At 36.0% G+C, this 23,051-nt stretch overlaps 3 protein-coding genes across 3 annotated transcripts; 2 read left to right on the top strand and 1 right to left on the bottom strand.

Annotated features, from left to right (window-relative positions):
• Positions 1 to 272: 272 nt before the first annotated feature.
• nito (RNA-binding protein spenito) lies at positions 273 to 4,216 on the top strand. Its single transcript, XM_071598691.1, has one exon. It carries the CDS (start codon positions 352 to 354, stop codon positions 2,800 to 2,802), a length of 2,451 nt encoding a protein of 816 aa, XP_071454792.1. The 5' UTR covers positions 273 to 351; the 3' UTR covers positions 2,803 to 4,216.
• Positions 4,217 to 5,726: 1,510 nt separating this feature from the next.
• On the top strand, positions 5,727 to 12,947 carry LOC139700143 (uncharacterized). The gene is made up of 2 exons (XM_071598690.1): positions 5,727 to 6,130; positions 6,200 to 12,947. The coding sequence occupies exons 1-2, from the start codon at positions 5,758 to 5,760 to the stop codon at positions 7,012 to 7,014; spliced, it is 1,188 nt and encodes a 395-aa protein (XP_071454791.1). The 5' UTR covers positions 5,727 to 5,757; the 3' UTR covers positions 7,015 to 12,947.
• A 1,362-nt stretch (positions 12,948 to 14,309) lies between these two features.
• Positions 14,310 to 23,045, bottom strand: p47 (NSFL1 cofactor p47). Its single transcript, XM_071598689.1, has 8 exons — positions 22,219 to 23,045; positions 22,005 to 22,141; positions 21,755 to 21,928; positions 21,503 to 21,615; positions 20,924 to 21,071; positions 17,057 to 17,191; positions 15,465 to 15,668; positions 14,310 to 14,659 (listed from the first exon to the last, which is right to left on the bottom strand). Exons 1-8 carry the CDS (start codon positions 22,315 to 22,317, stop codon positions 14,527 to 14,529), a joined length of 1,143 nt encoding a protein of 380 aa, XP_071454790.1. The 5' UTR covers positions 22,318 to 23,045; the 3' UTR covers positions 14,310 to 14,526.
• Positions 23,046 to 23,051: the final 6 nt, after the last annotated feature.

Genomic DNA, 23,051 nt, shown 5'->3' with positions numbered 1-23,051 from the left:
AACCGCTATGACGCCGTATCACCTCGCCGCTCAATAGGCGCCATTTTAGTGTGATTGTGAACATGTCAATAGGAAGTTCATGCGCAGTAAAATGTAGATCCATATAGGAACATTAAATATCTGCCTTCTGGTGTTTATAAAGGAGCATATTCTAATTAAGTTGCTCATTGTTTATTTATATGAAAATTGTGTCACCATTGAGTTGTTTTAATCACCCACTGTTAAAATGAATGAATAATGCGGATGGATATAGAATGCTAGGCTTCAGTGTTATAACGTTGACTGAGGTGGTGTTAACTGGTTAGTATTTGAAGAGTTTTTGCGGTTCGCTGCTGTTATTGATTATCCGAAATGAAAAGAAGTTCTGATCGTGACACCCCACCGATCAGCAAGAGATCACGTTCTAGCATTGGGAGATATGATGATAGTTCGGACGAGAGAATCACTCCTGAAAGAGATCGTCGTGGAAGCCGAGGAAGATCCCCAGGACCAAGCCCCGGCAGAGGTCGATACCCCACGGAGAGTTCACACAGAGATGAATACAGCCGCTCCAGAGGGGTTTCTGAAAGGTCTTACACCTACAAAGTTCTCTGTGTGAGTGCACTGCATCCTAAAGCTAACGATGATGTGATCAAAGATACCCTGTACAGAGAATATAAGAAATTCGGTGACATTAGTGTCAAAATTTCTCATGACTTAGACGAAAGAGTGGCATATGTTTGTTTTAGAAGTTATGAAGATGCACGTGAAGCCAAGCATAGTAAACCCAGAATTATTTTATTTGATAAGGCGGCCATAGTTGAGGCAGTATACGAAAGCAGCAGTCGAAGTAGCAGCGATGTATATCGTAGTAGGCCTCGTAGCATAAGCCCAGAGTACGACCGATATTACCGCCAAAGGTCGCCTGTTATTCCTTCAGAGCGACATCGGCCAAGTGAGCGGTATGAAAGAGGATATGGACCGCCACCACCAGGGATTCCTCACAGAAGCGGAGGTGAATTCAGACGCGGCGAAGGTGGGCCGCCGCCTCCCCATCACGATTTCATTCGTGGTCCATCATCACATCACGGTTTGCCGCACGCGCCTCCCGGTGGTGGTCCACCGCATCATTATGGTCCACCCCGAGGTCATGGGGGAGGAGGTGGAGCTCATGGGGGCTACAAAGCCCATTTCGAAAAGCACGAAAATAAGAAAGACAAATTCCCCAACTACTTGCATCACGTCCCGCCGGAGGATGACCCTTTGGCTACAAGAACATTATTTGCTGGTAATCTGGAGATAAATATTTCTGACGAAGAGCTTAGACGTATTTTTGGTAGATACGGCATAGTCGAAGATATTGATATCAAACGACCACCTCCTGGAACCGGCAATGCTTATGCATTCGTCCGTTATCAGAATTTAGACATGGCCCACCGGGCCAAAGTTGAGCTCTCTGGGCAGTACATTGGAAAATTTCAATGTAAGATTGGGTATGGTAAGGTGACTCCCACCACGAGAATTTGGGTCGGCGGCCTTGGTCCCTGGACTTCTATTCCCGGGTTGGAGCGAGAATTCGACCGGTTTGGAGCAATTAAGAAAATTGATCATGTAAAAGGAGATGGGCATGCTTATATTTTGTATGATTCGATAGATGCTGCCACTGCTGCGGTCAAAGAAATGAGAGGATTTCCACTAGGAGGCCCCGAGAGGAGGTTACGTGTCGATTTTGCCGATGTTACGCCTGCTTTCGGTTACAAAGCGAGACCTTACAGCACTGAAGAAGTGACTGCTGCCGGAGATTTTAGGACCAGGGGCCCACCTGTGGGAAGAGAAGATTACACGGCGTTCGAACCAGGTTACGAGGCGTGGACTGACGGCGTTGAGTATGCATATCCTGCTGCAGCTGCTACGGGTCGTGGGGGTGGAGGGGGATACAGGGGCCGAGGAGGAGCCTGGGGAGATAGACGTGGTGGTGGACGTGGTGGGGGCTACCGGGGGACATATCCTGCAGATGGTTATCGGGAGGAAGATTGGGTTAAAAGGCCAACAGGTGCCGGCGCAGAAGCTGGTGACTTTGAGGTGTTGGGAGCTAGGGGCGCCGGTGGAGGGTCCAGGAGACAGTCTTCGAGGTCCCCAGAGCATGGTGACGATCGTTCCCCGCGGTCTCCGGGGGAGAGGAGAAGGCCGCGATCAGGTGGCAGTGACTCCCCTTCGGAAGGCCGGAGGGGAGTTGGTGGATCCTCTAACAGGCACTTAAATGGTGCCCTCACTTCTGCCCGGTCCCTTCCTGATATTGCTCGAAAGAGTGAAGTTGCCTGGACTGGTGCTCTGATTCTGAAAAACTCTTTATTCCCGGCCAAATTCCATCAAACCGATGGGGATTCAAGTATTGTTGGGGGTGCTGGTGGGGGAGGGGGATTGCTAAGAGACGAAGAAGGCCGTCCTCAATTGCGCATTACCCAGCGCCTCCGCTTGGATCAAAGTAAACTCGAAGATGTGTCTAAGCGTATAGCATCTTCGAGTTCCCATGCCATATTTTTGGCGCTTTCTGGTTCAACAGTGTCTGTTGCAGGAACCGGTGAAGATTCTGCAGTCCAAGCTCGCCCTTTAAAAAACTTGGTATCATATCTTAAATTGAAGGAGGCTGCCGGGGTGATCACTCTTTCGAGCAAGGAAACTGATGCAGCAGGAGTGCTGTATACTTTCCCGCCTTGCCCGTTTTCTGTGGAGCTTTTGAGACGAACTGCGCCCAACCTGTCAGAAGAAGGCCTTCGGGAGGATCACCTTGTGATTGTGGTAGTCAGAGGGGGTTCATTATAATGTTAGATAAGCATGCTTTTTGTTGTCAGAATTTCGAATGCTAATGAAGTACAGCTTATTAGTCTTAGGAACTGATTTGATTTAATTTTTCATGATGTTTTTCAGGAAATATGTTAATGTTGATAATTTAGGTTTGAGCAAAATTTTCTTCTGTGAAACTGTACAGTCCTGAATGAATCAGAGATAGAATCCATAATTGAATCCCATTCCACAATATGTGCAATGGTAACTGCAGTTGCTATTACATGGTATTATGTGTTGTGTAGAAGTATATAAGATGTAGCACTTGAAACACTTTAAGTATACTTATTTGCTCTGTATAGAGTTATAGGAAAAGTAATATATTGTACAGGTGTTTTAAAGTAATGACACAAAGTAATGTTTGCCCCTACATTTTTCATTGAATAAATGGAAAGGTGAAAGCTGTTTCGACTTTGATGATAGTTGTAATTGGTTTCTTTCAGGGGTCTAGTGTTTATTATTCGTGCAGTCTCCTATTTATGATAGGTAAATTGCAGTGTCTGTCTCCGTAAGATATGAGAAAGAAAAGATTATCATATGTACCTGCATTTTAATGACAAATATATTACAACATAAATTTGTTTACTCTAGTGTCATGACGGTAGTTCATTGGATGTGTAATTCTTGTTTTCATTGTGTAAATTAGTTTTCAAATATTGCTTATATTTTTACCCATGCTGAGTTATTATTGTGAGTTGACGGTTTCTGACTCCAGGGACCACATTATTTTTATGGCATCTAAGGAAAATATTTTCTTGGTTATGAATCGTAATTTGCTCAAATATGTAGGATCTTTTGTAATATTTTCTATATATTGTCGATGTGAATCCAGTTGTGCATACATGTCTTAATGCCTTTTTTTTCATTTGAGGGTTTTCTTCCTTTCTGCTGTCCACATGGCAGATCAACTGGAAATGGCAAGCATGGATCACAATGCAGTTCTGAACCACAGCACGCCTGAAAGCCATAGCACTAATTACCCAACCATCAACTTAATCAATCATTGATGATAATGTATTACTTGATTTATATTGTAACACGTTGTTTTCCTCATCTTCCAAATTCCAACTAAAGGATACAACAGCAATAAGAACTGACAAATGCTAGAAGTATGCATGATTTATGGGACGGTTGTGTTTCTTAAATAAGTTTTGTGTATTGTGGACAGTGTTTTTGAGATCATCATAATTCTTTTCATAAATGGGTGGAGTGCAAGTGGTCTGAAGTGGTTCAGTGGTACTGTTATTCTTGATATGAGGACATGAAGAGAAAAATAAAAGTTGTGATTTGTGCTTGCGTGTGATCTGTGTTCCAGTTTTTGTAAGAGTGAAAAGTGTACTGGTGTTTCTATAGTTCTGTGTAATAGCATACCCTTTTGGGTTTAAAGAATGAACCTTAAGTTCTTTTACTACCTTTTTATTATTTTCACTAAAGAAACCATGAGTCTTTAACTAGAATTTCATTAGCTATCAAATTTTTAGTCAGTATTTATGCAGATATCATTCTTTATACCCGGGTACTTGTTACTCAGGCATTCATAATGTGATAAATAGAGAGGTCCTTGTAGACAAATTAAATTTGTCTTACTGCATCCCATATTCAAGTGAGTCGTCACTAATCTTACCCTGTCGTACAAATTAAAGTGAGTGGATGAGTGTTCGAATTCAGGTGTGAAGTGCTAGAAGTGTCTTATTCGACTAAGAGTAATTGTGTTTCCTTTTCACAACAAATCTCAGAAATGCATAGTTTTGATGAAATTTAAGTAGTATTGGTTATTAGTAAACTTAATTGTTATTAAATATTTGAATTTTATAGCCATATTAGTTAATTGTCGTATTACCGGGTCTGATTTCACAGATAATTCAGGTTTGTAAGATCAAAATGGTATCGGAAGAGTTGCAGTGCTGAATGGTGGTGCCGGTGTAAGTTCTAAGTTCTTTAAAGTTTGTGCATGTGAATAGTACGTGTGGCGAGTGTTAATTTGCTTTTGTCAGCACTGGCTAGTGCAGGGAAATTCATGCATTTCTAGTGTAACTTGTGTTTCTGAGAAAATTCCGCTCCAGAGTTCGGTGCAGTTACGTGCCCAAAATTTGGAGCTTAACTTTGGGAGCTTAGTTGAGTTTTTGGAGTGAGTGTTGTGAGTGAGTGAGGCAAATTAAAAAGAATACTTATATCACGTGGTTTTAGGAATCCGTTAGTGCATTTATATTTTTTTCAAAAAGTATACTAAATTTTTTTGCTCTTAAATTATTTTAAATTTAGTCGAAGAAATTTATAGCTAACAAATGTGTTTTGGAAGTGAGAATGATTCAGTGGAGTGTAGTTAAATAACGTGTTGTGAACCAGATAAATACTCTGATACTATTGGCAAAGACAGCACAATTGCGGAATGAGGTAACAGAATCTAACGACATGACCAGATGAGCCTTAATTTTGGTAAGTTTTCTACAGATCCTGGAACCTGTTGGTAAGTTTTGAATGAATGATGAGTTTTTTAAAAGTGCACTCAAAAGTTAATTGCATGAAGTTAATATTTAATGAGATTGAATTCATAAAGTGCATTGCAAGTGACTCAAGCTTTCTACTTTATTCCATTGACGGGCTTGAACTGTAACTTTTATTCAATAAATATTTTACATTAATGTTGTATTTTGATTCCTGTGATGTTCAAAGATACCTCATTCATTTTATGTTGTAAGACTAGACTTAATCCCGAATGAGTCAGAGAAATTTGTGTTGGCAGTATTATAGAATTATTTAATCTGTCTTTAAGTGCTCAACTCGGATAGAACAGGGAAACGTTGCGCATCAAGTAATTCGACTTGGTCACATGATTCCTACCGATAGATGGCAGTGGCATTTTCAATTACTGCGCCGATGGCAATTCATCAGTGTTTCGAAAACAGTACAAGTGATGTTGATTGTGACTTGAAAATGAAAAAGTATTATCAATTAGGTTTGATTATAGTTTCTCTGTTGAGCGTTACTGCTTTAATATTCTATCGGCACGAATACCATAGGTTAAGGTATGTGCTTGAAGTGCTGAATTTCTTCGGTGATCCTGGGCAAAAATCTAAGCAGGACGACGGCAGAAGTTGTTTGCAAGCTCCAATAGGCATTAACTCGGGGGTAGGGGTATATGCTTCATGGCAGAGGGTTTCCAACTTTCTCTACGTGTATTCGGCATTTTGGGACAGTGTCTCTGCGCAAGTTAAGGCCATTGCGGTTAATAACGAGAGTGAGTCGTTGGATTCACTGGAATGCAGATTGTGGTATGCGGACAACATTGAAGCGAAACATGGTGATGGTAAGTGGAGAAAAGTTGGATGATATTTCCATTTAGTGTTTATATCAAAATAGTATCTTTTTTTCGTAGTACAAATACGCCCCGAAGACCTGGGAGGATCTTCGTTCAAATATCTATTTTGCAAAGATCCGGATGCTCAGAAGGGAGTGCCTCAGTACGTCGCGTTTTCCCTGAAGAAAGAACATCTGCCTGGTGCTACTATCCCGGTTCTTCAAAATTCAGTGCCAAGAAGTTCGTCGAACGCAACTGTATTCGTATGTACTGTCCCAGGGTTCATTACCAATTCTGAAGCAGTTGGATTTTTCGCATATCACCAGCTGATAGGTGTTTCAGAATTCGTAGTATATGGCAATCCACAATTTCAAGGATTGAATATTATTAATGTCCCTTGGAATTTTCCTTATCCAGGTACAGTGCAAGTTGAATCAGTAATTTCAGCAGATTGTTCCTTAAGAGCCTTCGCTGCAGGCGCCAAGTATGCATTAACGTTATCATGGAATCAGTATATAGTGCCTCGTTATCATCGAACATTGCAGTCCCTTTTTAACGACTACACTGGTTCGGGTAAAATAAGTAATTTTGAAATTACACGGGTGGAATTTTGCACAGAAATAAGTGATAACAGGAAAACTCTTAGTAATTATGCAATGCTACCCATGCAGAAGACGCACAGACGGTCAGACGTTGCATCTAAGTATATGACAGTGCATGCCATGTCTTCATTATCCCAACAAATACCTGGGGATATTGTCTCTCTACATCAGTATGGATTGTGCTTTAAAAGTAAAAGAAATAGAAAGGGTCGGGTAGTCTATGATCCTGTATTCCGCAGGTTTGATCCTGATCTGCACGAGGCGTTGAAATTTTGGACGTCAATTGAGTAAATGAACAAGTTTTTCAAGGCCTGTTTTTCGTCAGTGCCTTTTATACCAAGGGATATTATATTTCAGAAGAGCATATTGGTTTGTTAGCTCAGCAAAAACGTTGCTGAGGTTTATCTGGCCAAGGCCTTGTTTCTTGCAGATTACAATGTAACTATAACATTTTATTGATTTTATAGGATGAGGTTTTAAGAGTTCTTGCAGGCTGTGATATAAATAGAGCTAACAGAGGGTTTTACATTGACCTTTGCTGTTAGTGAAAGGCATTAGGAATATTGTCATTCATTCAGATATTTTCAGTGGTTGTAACGGCATACAATAGCTCTCTGCAGTATGTGGCAGTGTTATTCTTAATAATAGAATGAGACACTTGTCTTCTTTATAATTTATGTGTTTTATGATATTCCAAACCTATCAACAGTAACCTAATTATGGCAACTGTCAGCAAGTGTGTGGAGGTTATGATGTAAATTTTGCTTATAACCTGACTAATATTCCACTAATGGTCTCTGACCCTTGTCATGTTGTTCTCTTACTGAAGAGAATTAAATTCTATTCCACCAAGCTCAACAAGCATGCTTTTTCATTTGTATTTTTTAAGAATAGCATGCGCCTAGAGTCTTCCGACCATCATTGATTAAATATGTGGCCTACATACTTCATCATAAAAAGGGTTAAGTAAAAATTGGGGATTTTCCATGTGTAGCTGAGACATCACAATAACTATATGTCACAATTTTCAAATATACTGATAGAGTTTCCCAAATTGTTGAACTGCCTTGCTAGGAATATATTTTGTTGTTAATTAAGGATACAGCATTAGAATATCTAAATGTCAAGTTCTCTTATTACCTTCTCTGTTGGCTCTGATTTCCGTGCTTCTTGGCCCTTGCTTTTCAGAGTATAATTTAGTTGCCATACTTACAGCTTTACACATCATTTCATCTTATGTCCTTATCTGCAAACTTCTCAATGCGACTTGAGGAAAAGGTTGGAAAAGTGGTGTAATGTTTTATATTGCCATATCACAGAAAGTTGCTTCAGAATGTATTCCATAGCCGTGGTAACTTTTAGTATTTGAATTATGTTATTTTCAGGTATCAAAGCAGAGAGACACCCATGTGCCAATCAATTTAACTTTTTGTATATAAACCAAGTTGAATTAAGTCTCTGAGAGTATTTCTGGATATATCATGGTAGAGACGGTACAGATAGTTCTCTGTATTGTAGGGTCTTGGCCTTCAAAATCAATTATATGCTCACCTATATGAGTAATGGTGGATAAGAGGAAAATAGCCTACACTTTGGGTACCAATATGGTCCTAGCTCAACTTTTGTCGGGGACCGTTATCAAAACATCAAATAAGTAATGAATAAAGCAGTGCTGATAAGTTTAATTTACCTGGACATCAAGTATTCCTTTGTCTTTTGAGAATTATAGGGGAAAAAGTTACAAAAGTCAATACCCACAAGATGATGTGTGGACTTATCTTTTGCCAAAATGTATGTCAAATTATTGGGAAATGTTTTCTCATAAATATAATAATGCCGACGGATTGAGGTTGGCCCACCATGATTTTTTTGTTTGCTTTTTCAAATCCATTACGACTTGGTAATCATAATATGATCTACTTATTGAAGTGTTATAAATTTTCATTTATTTCCTGTTGAAGTTCCTTATTTCACAAAACTGTCCATACCTTTCTATTTATTTACTCAGGTTAATAAGGGTTACTGAATTTTCTCTTCTATTGCTTCTTTTGGACTATATAGTCAATTACTGAAAACACACCATTGAAGCTCTCCATGAGATGTGTTCTATATATAGGTACTTAAGATATGAATGAACCTTCCTTCTTCATAGACACCACATATAAGGTTTTCATAAAATGAGATCAGTATATGATAAGTGAGGGTTCTTTTCTCATTATCAATGCCTGTGTTTTTTCATATTAGACAGGAGAAGTTACTGGTGTTTGGCATAGATAATAAAAGGTTAATTATTTGCAACTGTTTGGTCCATACATTTTCTATTCATAAGTCTTCCAATTCATGGGATAGGTGTTTGAGTGCCCCTATACATAGATGACTATTGCTCAATGTTTTTGATTGTTAAAGAAACCAAAAAGTCTCGAGGACAGATTTTCTTATTTCCATGCTGTATATAAATATGCTTTCTGGAACACGTACCTTTGTGTTTTTGCTGTGCCTTATGCACTCATTTGAAGAGGCTATGCTGTTTTTTGGAACATTTTTTTGCAACCAAATGATGACCATATAAAATCCAACTATGCATGCATTTGATACGGTTATCATTACACTGGTCCATTATGATCAATGAATTTTACTTTTCTCCTTTTATCTAATTGGAGGGTATAAACAATATTTTCTCTTCAACTGTATTTTTGTCCGCACATACATAACCAAGGGGGATAACATTTATGAGCTCGTAGCTACTCATTTTACACTGTAATAGACAAATAATGGCTTTAGGATGTTTTCCCGGTTATCTCAGAGTTCAAGTTCTCAATATGGTAAGAATAGACTTGTAATTGCAGTACTGAGTTTTTTAAATTTGGTGTTCCAGAAATATCTTCTGATTTATTAAAATAGAACTTGTGGGCTTGGGGAGCTATGACATTCTTTCTTACTATTTGATTTATTTAAAAACTGGAAATACTTCAGTTATAACAATCATTCCTCATTAACCTTTGGAACACACTAGTAATGATTTTGATTAATTAGATGTTGATTGGGACAATCTTGTTTGTGCATTGCATTTTTAGTGTTAATTAAATTGTAAATCTAAGGTTTTTTTGATTTGTACCATCTGTCTTTGCCGAATATGGGATCATTAAAGATTTAAACATTTTTCTGTTGTTTGCCGTAGTTGTTTGTAAAAGTTTGAATCTCTTTTCTAGGAGTGGGAGCCTTTACGTTTGTATTTCATGGAGAATCTCTTAAAAGGAGTTTCGACCTAACTCTCTAGGCTTTTTGATGGTTTTCTAACTGTCTGAAAATTAATTCTGGAATGCACAATGTATTGAATGCCCCATTGCATTGAAAGCTTTGATTTTGTGCAGTTTTAGGTTATACAGTGGTGTGAGAAAATTTGTAAGCAGGTCTAATGACGGATATTATTTATGATTATAGATGATTATTGTATTTTATCTGAATGGCAAAGCATGTATACCATGCACTTATAGACTACTAATTTCGTCTAAGAATTTAGTAACCTTGAGATTTCATTTCATAAGTTTTGCTTTAGAAGTTATCACAACAATTGCAGTATGCACATATTATTCCATTGATTTAACATCAAGACAAACGTATTTTTATCATTGATGGGCTACCATATTTTAATATGTAATTTTAAATTGCAATGATGCTTGTTAGTTTATGCACACATAGGGGTCTTCTGGGATGGATTTGTGTGCCTTTGAAGTGATCATTCTTTTACTAACATAAAGTAATCATCTGTCATTAGTGAGTCCCATGGGGTTTTTAGGTTAATTTCTCTTTGTGAATGAGTTTGCTCCATGAAGTCATTATCATGTTTTATTTTTTCTTCATTACAGTTCAGTATTCATGACACTTTCATTTTAGCCATGTTAAATCCCAACCCATTTCTGTTTGCCCATTTTTTGGCATTGTGTCAATGAGATCCACAGTTTTGGGTTACAGCAAGGCAACCAATGCAAATACTAGCTTGATGATTCTGTTAATTTAAGCTGGAAGGCCATTCAATCTACCAAGTCTCTTATTACTTAATTCCTAGGAAAGTAGGGGAAATTACTGAAATATTGCAAAGTTTGCAAAATGAGTGCAAGGAGTTAAAAACTGAAAGGTGTGTCTGTACCTGTTATCAGATATTCCTTTGAAGTTTTTATAAGGATACAAAGGTGGAGTACACAGCTGCTTCATCCACTTAGGACTAAGTCATTAAAGTTGCCAAATGAGTACTGGAGGGAAGAACTTTAATTCTAACTGTGAGCCATACTCTCTGAATTCCTTTAATTATGCATCTCATATTCATTGCACGGGCTGTAGTTGACTATATTATGTATTTCCATGTCAAGCTATATTTGTTTAAATGGAAAACATCACTTAACACATGAATTCATGTTATGATTTATTCTAATTGTTTACCTGAAATATATTTCTTCCACAGGTAAATTGAGTTTTTTATTTTCCAAAGGCATCAAAATAAGTATTTGAAGGTTACATTAATATTGTTTCATAGAAAAATTGAATTTTCATTCCCCTTAGAATGCATATTGTAAGATTAATTTTGCATTTATTCAGCATCCCAGAAGGATGCATTCTTGGCAATCGTGTAATTGACATGTAATGCTTCACTACTTACAATCATAGAATGTAATTGATTGTGTCACCCTAACATCTTTTGTCTCAAAACATAATTAGGGAAGGTCACTATGCCTTTTTGGCTCATAGAATTTTCTGCAGTGATTTCATTGTTCACAGAATTGTTAAGCGGAATTCTAATATTGATTGAACCCACAGTTATAGTGCCTCCACTTTATGATAAGGTGGTGTGATAATATTATGCGGTGGTGAATTTTAATGTGAATAAAAAGTATGAACTGATGCATTTGGTGTTATGTCTATTTATCTCTTGATTTGGTAAAAGGATTTGCTGATCTTTTGCTATTAGGGCTCAATCATGGTCTCGAGAATTATGGTAAATTATGAGGGGTTTTTTCTCTGCAAAATTTTCTGATTTGTGTAATTGAATTGCCTCCTTCGATTATGTGATATTTTGATTCAGTAAGTCTAATTTTTCATCTTTGATGGTGACATGCTTTTTACGTTTGAAGAACTGTCCATTTACGATGGTGTTCCCCACTTCTTAGTTTATCATCGGAACATAAATGAATCATTCTAACTAAGGCATATTTAATCACTAAAACATTGGAAATGCAGGGCATAGTGTTTTGTTCTCAACAGATGGACTGACAGAGAGAGAGTGCACATGATGTACATTTACGGCCTCATGGTTTTTCATGGGTCTGTGAAGAACAGTTTGGTTCATGTGGGATGGATAACTATCCCACCTTTTTTCTTAGCAAAACAGTATCTTTTGGCTAAAGAAACATTCAGTTTTATTCTTGCTACTAACTTGGAAATTTTGGTTGCTTCTTGCTAAAAAATAATATATATGGTTGCATAGACTTGTCAGCAGTTTGCATTATGTTTGGCATCGTATTTCTACAAGTTACGAGGTTGCTACTTCTGTCTTGGAGACATTTCATGTTATGATATACTCTTTAAAACATTTTAAGAATGCACTATATTCCAGCGAAAGTGATTCTTTATGGATATGTAACATTTGTCTTTGCCGCTAATGGATACTATGATTGTTTACAGACAATGCATATCATCTGAAATGAAAGAGCGCTGAAGTATCTTTAGATCTGATTTTTGTATACTTTCTTTTAGCCTAGCATTCAGATATGATATAATGAAAGCAGTTGTGTAAATGTATTCGTCAGTTGGGTATTCTTTTTACTGGCTCTTCTGCCTGTGCATGTGTTTTGTTAGAATATACAACGTAGTACATGGCATGTATTGGACTGACGAAATAGATAGATAGCCTGATGATATTTTTATCAGCACTTGTCAATGATATTGTGTTGCATTTTTTTCTGAGGGTGCTTATTGTTATTGATGATTTTTTGTAAATCATCTTATTTTATGTCTGTCAATTATGCATCAAGTTTTTGAATCTTTATAAAGAGTTATTGCACAATGCAATGCCTTCCTGTATTGTTGATTAATCAGAGATGCACATGTTTCTTAAATAATTAAAATTGTAACTGTGCTGGTCTGTGATGTAATTCACCTCTGAAATTTTGTTGTACCATGTATTTTTGATAATTGTATATATTTACATGTACATAAAAACTTAAAATGTATGAATGATTACCTGAATTCTCTCCTTGGCATTAGCCCTACCCATTTAACAGCCGAGGTTTATTTCTTGTTCATGAAGTGGTGGCATGAATGTTTTGAATTTATATTTACTGTTCATAAATTTTTATCCAATAAACCTGATTTTCAAATTTGATATTCAAGAAAGATTTTGCAAACTTAGTATGATTAATAAGAGATGAAACTTTAATGGTGGAAAAGTGATCCTTATAACCTTAGCATTACCTTGTTACGGTGGAGGTGATGTATGTGATAATTTCTTGTTGTGTTAAACCCCTTAAATATTTCTCTTACTATCCATGTGAAAAATTTATTTTCATTGGTAATTTGAATAATGTGAATAAGTTTGGCAGGAGTTTAAAAAGTTGCTAATGGTTAATTGTCAACAATTTGATCATAATATCCTCAGTTGAACAAAAATTGAAATACAAAGAAATTATATTTGTTTATTGTTCTTCTTGCATTCCATCTCAAAAAGGATCTCTAGCTCTGGACATGAGCTAAGTTTAATTATTCTTCTGAGAAAATTCACTTGATTTTTAAAGTTTTTAAGCCACCAATAAAGCTGTATGTTATTAATTACCATTATTATGGCAATATTTTCTAGTTTAATCATGCCTTTGGCCCCTGAAAATTCGTGAGAAGATTGTGTATGTACCTTTTACTTCATTACAAATTTGAATGACCAAAAGAAACACTTTCACTAGACGATTTAATATATTCACGGAATTGGCTAAAATTCATCATAATAGTGACTAAACCATTTCATAGAGGAAGTTTTACCATATGGTCTATTATGTCTAAATCCACCATATCATACCTGGGACGATGTGATTCACTTGTATGACTTGATTTAAATTTTTTCATCATGGTACATATTTTCCCTTGAGTCCAGCCTAGTCTGGTTTCCAAAAGACTTCATTCAAAACTACTGCAGTTTTCATGATTAAATCATTGGAATGTACTGTTTAACATGACAAAGAATGGTCACATCAGGTGTAAAAAAATTTCAATATAAATCACCTTACAGGTTACCAGGTCTTTTCCAGAGAGAAAAACAGCTGACCATTAATTTCCAAATAAGTAAACAAAGGTACTTATTCATTTTCAAACAAATATCTGGTTTCAAAGTTAACACCAGCAACCTTACCTTACAGTTTTCAATTACACCGTTGATTTTATCTCCATGACACACTTTTTACAGGCAAGACAGTTTGTTACTTTCCTCCTAGTCATCCTAATAACATTAGTACTCTGATTTGCAGGAATATTACTTCTACAACATAGTAAGTGGATTTTCTAGCCGAAGCTTACATATTTGGTAACTAAAAAAGCTACAATAGCAATGAAAGGATCATACAAAATAAAAAATTTATTAACATAATTCAGTAACTTCTTTACAATTTCTTGAAGATAGTTGTTGCAATTGAAATCAGAATATGAGTGTACTTAAGTGAACTGAAATTAACTATAAGAGGAATGGAGCTACTTGAAAATTTTCCAAGCAAAACATTTCGAAGCTGCTGTAAAGTTGCATCATTGGTTAATAGAATTACAGATACGTTAAGTCAGTCTTTGAAGTAGAGACGAATTTAACACTCCAGCTTCAGCCAATGACTTGGAACCATCAGTGAGTTCACATCTGGGAAAGGCAGACAATAATGTAAATGATGTCAGTTGATATTGAGGACGAGCACTATTAAAAAGTTAAGGAAATCATTGCAATATTACTTGAATACATTGTGGCAACCAAATTGTGTCAAAATAACTTTAAATGGTAAATCAGATACATAACTTCAACTTCACATGCTTAAAAGGCACGACAATAGAGCTACTAAGAACTTTTAACAAGGAGATCATCATTCAGGTTAAAGAGTGTGTGGGGAACCCACCACAGCAGATATCGAAAAAATTACATCATCAATGGTGCATTTAGGATAAGGTATTGTGTTTGATTTTAAAAAAACATTGGACATTTTTTTATATTTATACGCATTGAAGTATTTTGGAGGCTGGAAGTTGATTAAGTAAGATTTCTAGATGAAACATGGATTTCAGTATTTGCTGAGAATATTACACCATTTGAAGTACAGGATGGAGAATTACGAGATAATCCAGTACATGCATAAGCGATGGCAATATATGGAACAGCCATAGGTGACCGCAGAACCATTTTTACTGAGCTGTTTTCTAAAGAATTAATTTCACAACCAAACTGAAAAGTACACCTATTTGACAATTGAAACTCCAAGGAATTTGGAGGATATATGAGAAACCAAATATGGTAATGTAAGCAATACATGCGAACTACTTATTAAAATAATATTTTTTTTCATTTATACTGGTGGTTATGAAATGCATTGCTGACTATACATTCATTGATTGTAACTGGGGAACTTCACTACACGGGGAGGATCAAGAGTCCATTTTCTACAAGGGGTTATGGTCTTCACAGCATTCACTAGCGGACAAACGAAATGTTAAGTCTCAAGAAAGGATACATGGTGATGTAGCGCCGCACATCATCTACGGTGTGGGTATGGTTGAAGCGACCTTGCAGGACTGTGCCATCAGCTAGGCGCACTTGCACAGTTGTGGATGGTTCTCCTTCATTAACATTTACTGACTGTACTGCTGCAGTTTCATTAGCCAATCGGTCAGGTTCAGACAAGGGCTTGGTTGACCCAATAACTGTAGGTACTACACTAAAATATGGACATAAATGACATGAGTAAAATCTAAAAATTACATACTGTATGTATAATAAATTAAAAATAGACCGAGACTAAACTATAGAAAATCAATGAATTAAATATATAACTAGATATTTGGCCTACAAGTTTTGATGTAGAAATATGACATGATTCAAGTGGTTGCTTAGGAAGCAGCAATTTCTACTTAGCAACCATCAACGTGTCAGAACTACCTCTAGATGAATCTTCAATAATAATCATTTAGCAAAATAAAAATGTTTGAAGAATTAATAAAATTAAATTAAGAATGGTATATATAATTACATATTAATGCAAGTTGGCTGGAACCTTAACACCTTCCAACACACCTTTGCAAGGTATTATATAGTATATAAAGTTTATAAATAATTAACATATCTTTCATTGTTCTTTAAATTACATTTTTGTCAGGGCTATGTAAAAAAAAAGAGGCCAAACCACTCACATCCATCCTAATCATAGGTAATGGCCAAATCTATTCTGCTCATATACTCTTGATGAAGATATTTAGCATAAATCTCATAATTTCAGATTAACAGTTATCATGCCCACAAGAAACATAACACAGACATGCAAAGCGAAAGTGCTGCATATACATATGAACAGGGGAGTTCAATACATTTTTATTAAAATCCAACAGTCCAATTATTTCAAGCAAACCAGTTTCCCTTACACTATTTATGAAAAAAATAAAACTGTCAATTTACCACAAGAGATGGGTATAAGACTTCATCTTAGGCTTAATTTTATACTGTCTCATCAAATCCAATAGCTAATTAACATGCACATTGACTGCATTTATGGACATTAACCACATGGTAACTCCATCTATTCGCTAACACGTACCTTAACAGTCTCTTTTGATTTAACTATCTAATACCAAACTGATTTTTGGCTCTACCCAGAGATGAATAATTAACTTTAATTTAATGAGGCATTACATGTTAATACATGCCTATTAACTAGCCTTTCCATCATGTTACTGGAGTAAGCATAAGTTAAGAATAAATATCATTTTAACGGAGTTGGCTACAGCCATTCAATTAAGTGGCTACAACACCAAGTTTAGGGTGATATAAATACATATGTATGTAACCACAAACTTTTGGGAAGAGAAAGCAAGCTGTGACTGTGAGCATGTAGTACATTTTAATTCCACAAATTGTAATTGTGACAGTTTTTATGCATCAAGCTAAAGAAGCATCCACACAGCAGTAATTCTAATCTGATTGCAACCAAACATTAACTTCAATGCGCTTCACATTACAACAATACTATTCATAGTTAAATTAGAAGACTATGTAAATAAATTGCATTCATTAGAATATATATATATATATACATATATACTTGACACTTACGTGCCTAGAAGTTGTCCTTTTCCTGAGAATGCCTTGAATTTGTTAGCTATATAATCTTCATGCCTATGGTCCTCCATGTTAAGATGCACTTCAGCTCCTCTCCTTCTCCCACGGCTTAATTCTGGAGGCAGTTCCCTTTTTATAAAGCATTAAAAATGTACATCAAAGATTGAAATATGATCATGCACATGTAAAAACGTCAACTCAAAGGCCAATTTGACAGGTGACTGTAAAGATCACCCAATACTAAGTGAGCAGCATGTGAAATTCACAGATCACAGAATTCCTTCCTCTGTGCCAAATGTGATTTCTTAGGAATACCTGCTACCTGAAAAATCATATAGCTTAGATGTAGCCGAGAATGGCCAGAGGCATCCCATGGAATCAAACCGGCACCCCCTGGACTATTGCACCCCTCTTTATGATACCCTAGATACAATTTCTTCTAAATATTGCAATCTATATAAAATGTAAAGTAGACTGAACACTTGTATTAATGTATTTGATGTATACAGTATAGTGATATACAGGAAGTATATGATGGTATACAGTATAGTGATGAGTATTAGTGATAGGAACCATGGTTTCAGATGCCCTGATTTTATTAGTTGCCATTGCATGCATTTTGTCTTCAAAAGTTGCTTATTTGATTTTAAAAGTGGCACAGTTAGTTTTAAAACATTAATGGTCGACAATAATGGAGTACCCTTCACTAATTTGTACTCAAAACAAAAGAGCAAAATTTATTGTCCCAGGAGTTCCAGTCATGTCAAGCAATAATATAGCAAAGTGAAGAAAGCATCTAATATTGGGAGAAATGGAAATAATACTCAATTTTCATGTGCTTCTTAAGCACTTTCATTAAAATGCTCAGAAAAAACAAATAATGAAATTTTCAAGAAAAAAGTCCAAGACAAGTACCATTAGACAAGAACATAATAGTGCTGCACCAGCAGCTAACTTGGCCATTCTTTCAAAATTGCCTTGACCACTAAAATCAGGAAATACGAATGAACACCTCATAGCTGATAATCTATGATCTGGAAAAGGCAATGTAGATATGGTGAAAAAGATGGCAATTTATACAGAATGGCAAAGTTAGTTGGGTTACTTCCACATTGATTCAGTTGCCTTGCCAATTTTGCTGGCATTGCGGACAGCACCTCGAGGTCCAAAGACTTCAAGTGCCAATAGTACATCATAATGAAAGCCTTCATTATTACATGTTTGATTGTGCCCGAAAGTTGGAACTAAAGACCCAGGAAAATATGAATTCGTTCTTTCGCATCTTCTGCAACTGACCCGTCACTTAAGACATTTGAGGAACTTAATAATGGCATAATTAATACAGTTACTTTGAGAAATGCAAAATAAGTAAAGATGAAAGGTAAGGGAGCCGAAGCAGTTAAAATGACAAGTATTACATGCAATTAAATATTGAGACTAGCTGTGCACCATTCTCGTATCATTTAGTTTTTAATTACATTTCTGTACAAACCTGAAGGAGAAGTTTTCAGGATTTAAAACTATAGGAGCAGATTGTGATTACAAATTTTGTTTCCTACTGTTAAGAGAGGCTATACTTGTGTTATATGTTAGAGAAGAAATAAGTAGTACAGGTAAGTTTTGGCCTTAAGCCATTAGGGTTAAAATGGTTACTGCAGATGTGAATCATGGGCAATTTTGGCACACACAGTTTGGACATTTATGTGTGGAGAAACTGCAGGCGATTCCATATTCTAGAGCAATGAATAATCAGAGTTGATGGTGTTTGGCAACCTATTTATAGGCCAAAATCGGACCATGTTTTGAAATTCAATTGAGTTGTTGCTATCTGTAGGAAATACCCTATAAGAAGAGATACTGGCATATAAGACAAGTTTGTGTCATCTATTAGCCATAGTGACCAGTAGTTTTAGATTCTGTAATTTCTTTTTTGTGTGTATCTGAACAACAGAATTGAAAAGTAGTATTATCATCTTAAGGGCACCAAAAGTGTTAAGTAACAAACACCTTCAGTTAACATAGTGCTATTTAAAGAAAAGAACAACGACAATTTAAAAATTCAATTATTACAAATATATTTTAATCATTACTTCTGTATGTTGATCCCATCTACTTAAATCACCTGACTGAATTAAACTTTACACTAATGCAATCAATCACAATGAAATAATCAGGTAGATGCTTTCATAAAAAATGCAATTGAAACATTGGGTTATCTTAGAAATAATTAAGAGGCTTTTTTCAATTCTCAGGCACATCATCATATTACCTAAATTGATTAATAGTGTGCTCCAAATACAGCAGCTGGATAAGACAATTCCTGGTTTAGATTTCCAAGTACCATTAGAAATAAATATGCCACCACTCTTGGTGGATCCTTTAGTAAACAGAGCATGTTTTTATCTTAATTCATTTTAATTATAGAACACATGATACACAAAAAAATAAAGCATAGTACTTGTGACCAGGAGAGTACAATTTGAATGGAAAGGTCTCTCAAATACCAAGGTCACTTTAATCTACAGAAGATTATTCAACATAGTATATCTAAATTTGCCCAAGCTTTAAGTGATAAAAAGCATGTAATAGGGATAATAACATATATACTATAAATAAACATGGATCTATCAAAAGCCTTTGATTCTGTAAAATCTAGCATTCTTTTAACTAAACTAGGACATTATGGTATTAGGGGAGTAACTAATCTCAGGCTTACATCTTTTTTGGAAAATAGGAAACAGTATGTACAAATTGTCGGAAAAAATGGCGCTACCTATGAATCAACAATGAAAACTATTAAATATGGTATTCCATATAGTTCCGTGTTAGGGCCTTTACTTTTCCTGGTGTATATGAATGACATCGAAAAAGCCATTATCACTCCAGAGAATAATAACATGCTGCTCTATGCAGATGATATAAGTCTAATAGCAGGTCATACAAAATCATCTCAATTAGAAATAGATATGTATGCTATGGTGAATTCAGCCGCTCAATGGCTGAATGTTAATAATTTACAACTAAATGCAAGAAAAACAGTTTACTTGGTATTTAGTAAAAGAAACTTTCAGCCAGATATTTCTGTAGAAATAGGAAACCAATTGATATCAGAGTTAGAACATACCACCTTATTGGGTTAAGAAATAGACAACAAGTTAAGCTGGGGTTTCAAATGGAAAAATGTAGTAAAAAATTATGTTCAGCCCTATTCCTTTTAAAAAATCTTGCCAACTATTGTTATACAGAAATATTATTCTCAGTATATCATGGTATATTTGAGTCCATAACTCGATATGGCATCATTTGCTGGGGGAGCTCAGCACATGGAAACATGAATAGAATACTCACCCTTCAAAAATGGGCATTAAGGGTTATATTTAAACTAAATGCAAGAAAATCCTGCAGGGAGTACATCAAACATCACAAAATCATGACCATTCCCTGTATCTATATGTACAATGTGATTTTGTATGCCTGCACCGAAACCCCTTCACTGGTCAGAAATAGGGATGTTCACAAGTACCACACCAGGGGCTAATTTTGATAATGGCCATTGCAGAGTAGCAGCACTACAAAAAACTCCAGAAGTTTCAGAAAGACTGCTATTTAATTGACTTCCTGAAGAGTTAAAACGAATACTCCCCCAATAAAATAAATTTCTGTTTAGGAAATTCTGTAAATGTTTAATACCCATATATTCCATGTACATTATTATTCTATGAATTTGTATGTATGTTAATGCACCTATAAATGTAATTGAATCTTAACAAAGCCCATACAATTATGTATTGTTCTATGGCGAATAAATCTATCTATCATGCAAGAAAGAACAGGAGAAATGTGGAAATTTGATGGCATTACCCCTGCCGAACAGCATCAAGAAATTCTCTGCTTTCCGGATCACTATAAAGCCGAAGTGGCCCATCATCAACGCTAAAACCTTCTCTCCACATTTTTAAGGTAACTTCAGTTTGTGACTCTTGCCGGGACGTTGAAGGTGAATGTACAACTGCAGGAAAAAATGTAAGTTTTTATTAATATTCCTGCCAGTTACGTCCTACTTCTTTACATCCTACTTCTACATTCACATATTTAATATTAGAAATAGATGGATTAGGCTTTATTAGATAAAATGAATTTGAAAAGAATAAAATCAGAGGAAAAGGCTAAGAGGGCATATAGGTAGGGAGCAAGAAATGGGAGAGGCTGAAAGGGTACAAGAATTGGGAGAAAATCGGCAAGAATTATGAGGTACGATCCATCCATATTTGAATCTAAATACTAAATGAACGAATACATTAGACAACTATAAATTTTTAATCATTAATAATGACGTTCAATAATCAACGCCATAAATAATTTACTAAAAATCACTATGGGTATTTAAAAAGTTAAAATACACCTTAAATGGGAGCTGACAAAACACAGAAACCGACTAACCTTCAGTGTCGTCATTTGATTGACCTAGTTTATAACCAGTTCCAGTGAAGGTAGCAACCCTTCCTTTACTTCCGTGTGCTTGATTCCTTGGATCGACTATTTCCGCACCTTGCCTAAAAAACGTATTAACCCCAAAATATACACAGCAACAGGCTAAATTACACGGCCTCCAAATCATGTAGCATATTAACTTTACACTATGAGCATTATTGTGGCAGATGGATTTCAAAGCTACAATTGAGGATTACTTACTCCTGGGCAGATTGAAACATCACGGATACAATATCTTTCTGCTTTTTTTTCGATGGACCAAGGATTTGTTGGCCACTACTCTCAGACCCACCGGCGTAGAATGCCTGTCCCTCTTCGTCGTCTTCATCATCATCATCTTCCACAGCTTCTTTTAGACTAGAAACAGTGGCGAATCTGGGGGAAAATATCAGGCATTAATTTATTCGTTCAGATACCTAAATATGTAAAATAGTAAGGACCAGTCACTAACCGCGACGATGTAGTAGAGCGACTTTTAGTTTTAGATTTGTCCGGAGGTTTCACGTTGGGTATTTCTTCCACATCGGGAGAGCTGTCGCCAGCAGGCTGTACTTCCCCGTCATTTTCATAAAAGGCAGCCAACGCAACCTGGACAAGGAGATGAATTACATCAATTAGAGCTTCTATCAATTACATATAAACCTTAATTTAAGTCCCAAAATTACCTCTAATCGCCACGCAGATGATTCTAAGTAAAATTTCGCCCTTTCTGTATCAACACCGGTTATATCCGTAAACTGTGACAATAAGGAATCTTTATCCATTACAAATCACTTGGCGAACCGTGATCAAAATTACCAGGAATGGGGATGAATCGTCTATTTCACTTTCTTATTACGTTATATTTGTATGAGAAAATAAGAAGTCTCATATGTTTCAGTTCAAGGCGAAAGTTGAATCTGCAGCATAGTATTTATTTAATTTAGGCTTTATGGAGGCAACAATTATTAAAACCTTAAAGCCAAAAAGAATAAAATGTATTCCTGACCACAACCTTAACTAAAGAAAATAAAATTGTGATGATTTATTCTGAATGATATTTACAAGTTTTGTAAACGTTTGTTCTAGCGAGGCATGAAAATTATAAGTTCGAAATCTTTTAAGTTTTCACACAGTATGTCCAAAAAACAAATTTGAAAAAAATTCACGAGTCACGTCGCGCAGAGATTTCATATTCTCGATGGCCTTGTAAAATAAAAATGAAACAATAGAAGCAACGAAGGTGATGATATTCAAGGCGACATCAACGACTAGTGAAGACGTATTCCATGGAGTTTGGGATGAATTGAGAGTCGTAAGGCTTGCTGGAGCGTGCTATATTAGTCCACTCTAGAAAGAACTGGTAACATCTAATACGCTTTCCTAGATTATATTCCTTTTCTTTCCACTTCAATTGATTAATATCTATTTCCAAGCTCAATGTACTGATGATTGTTGCGGGAACACAATTTCACGTGACATTGACAGTTAATAAGCACGTATTTCAAAATGCTAGCGT

Source organism: Hetaerina americana, unplaced genomic scaffold, assembly GCF_022747635.1.
Source record: "Hetaerina americana unplaced genomic scaffold, ioHetAmer1.1.p SCAF_10, whole genome shotgun sequence".
In the NCBI taxonomy this organism is placed as follows: domain Eukaryota; kingdom Metazoa; phylum Arthropoda; class Insecta; order Odonata; family Calopterygidae; genus Hetaerina; species Hetaerina americana.
Note: the sequence above shows the minus strand (reverse complement) of the source record. Positions and strands in the feature narration are given on the sequence as shown.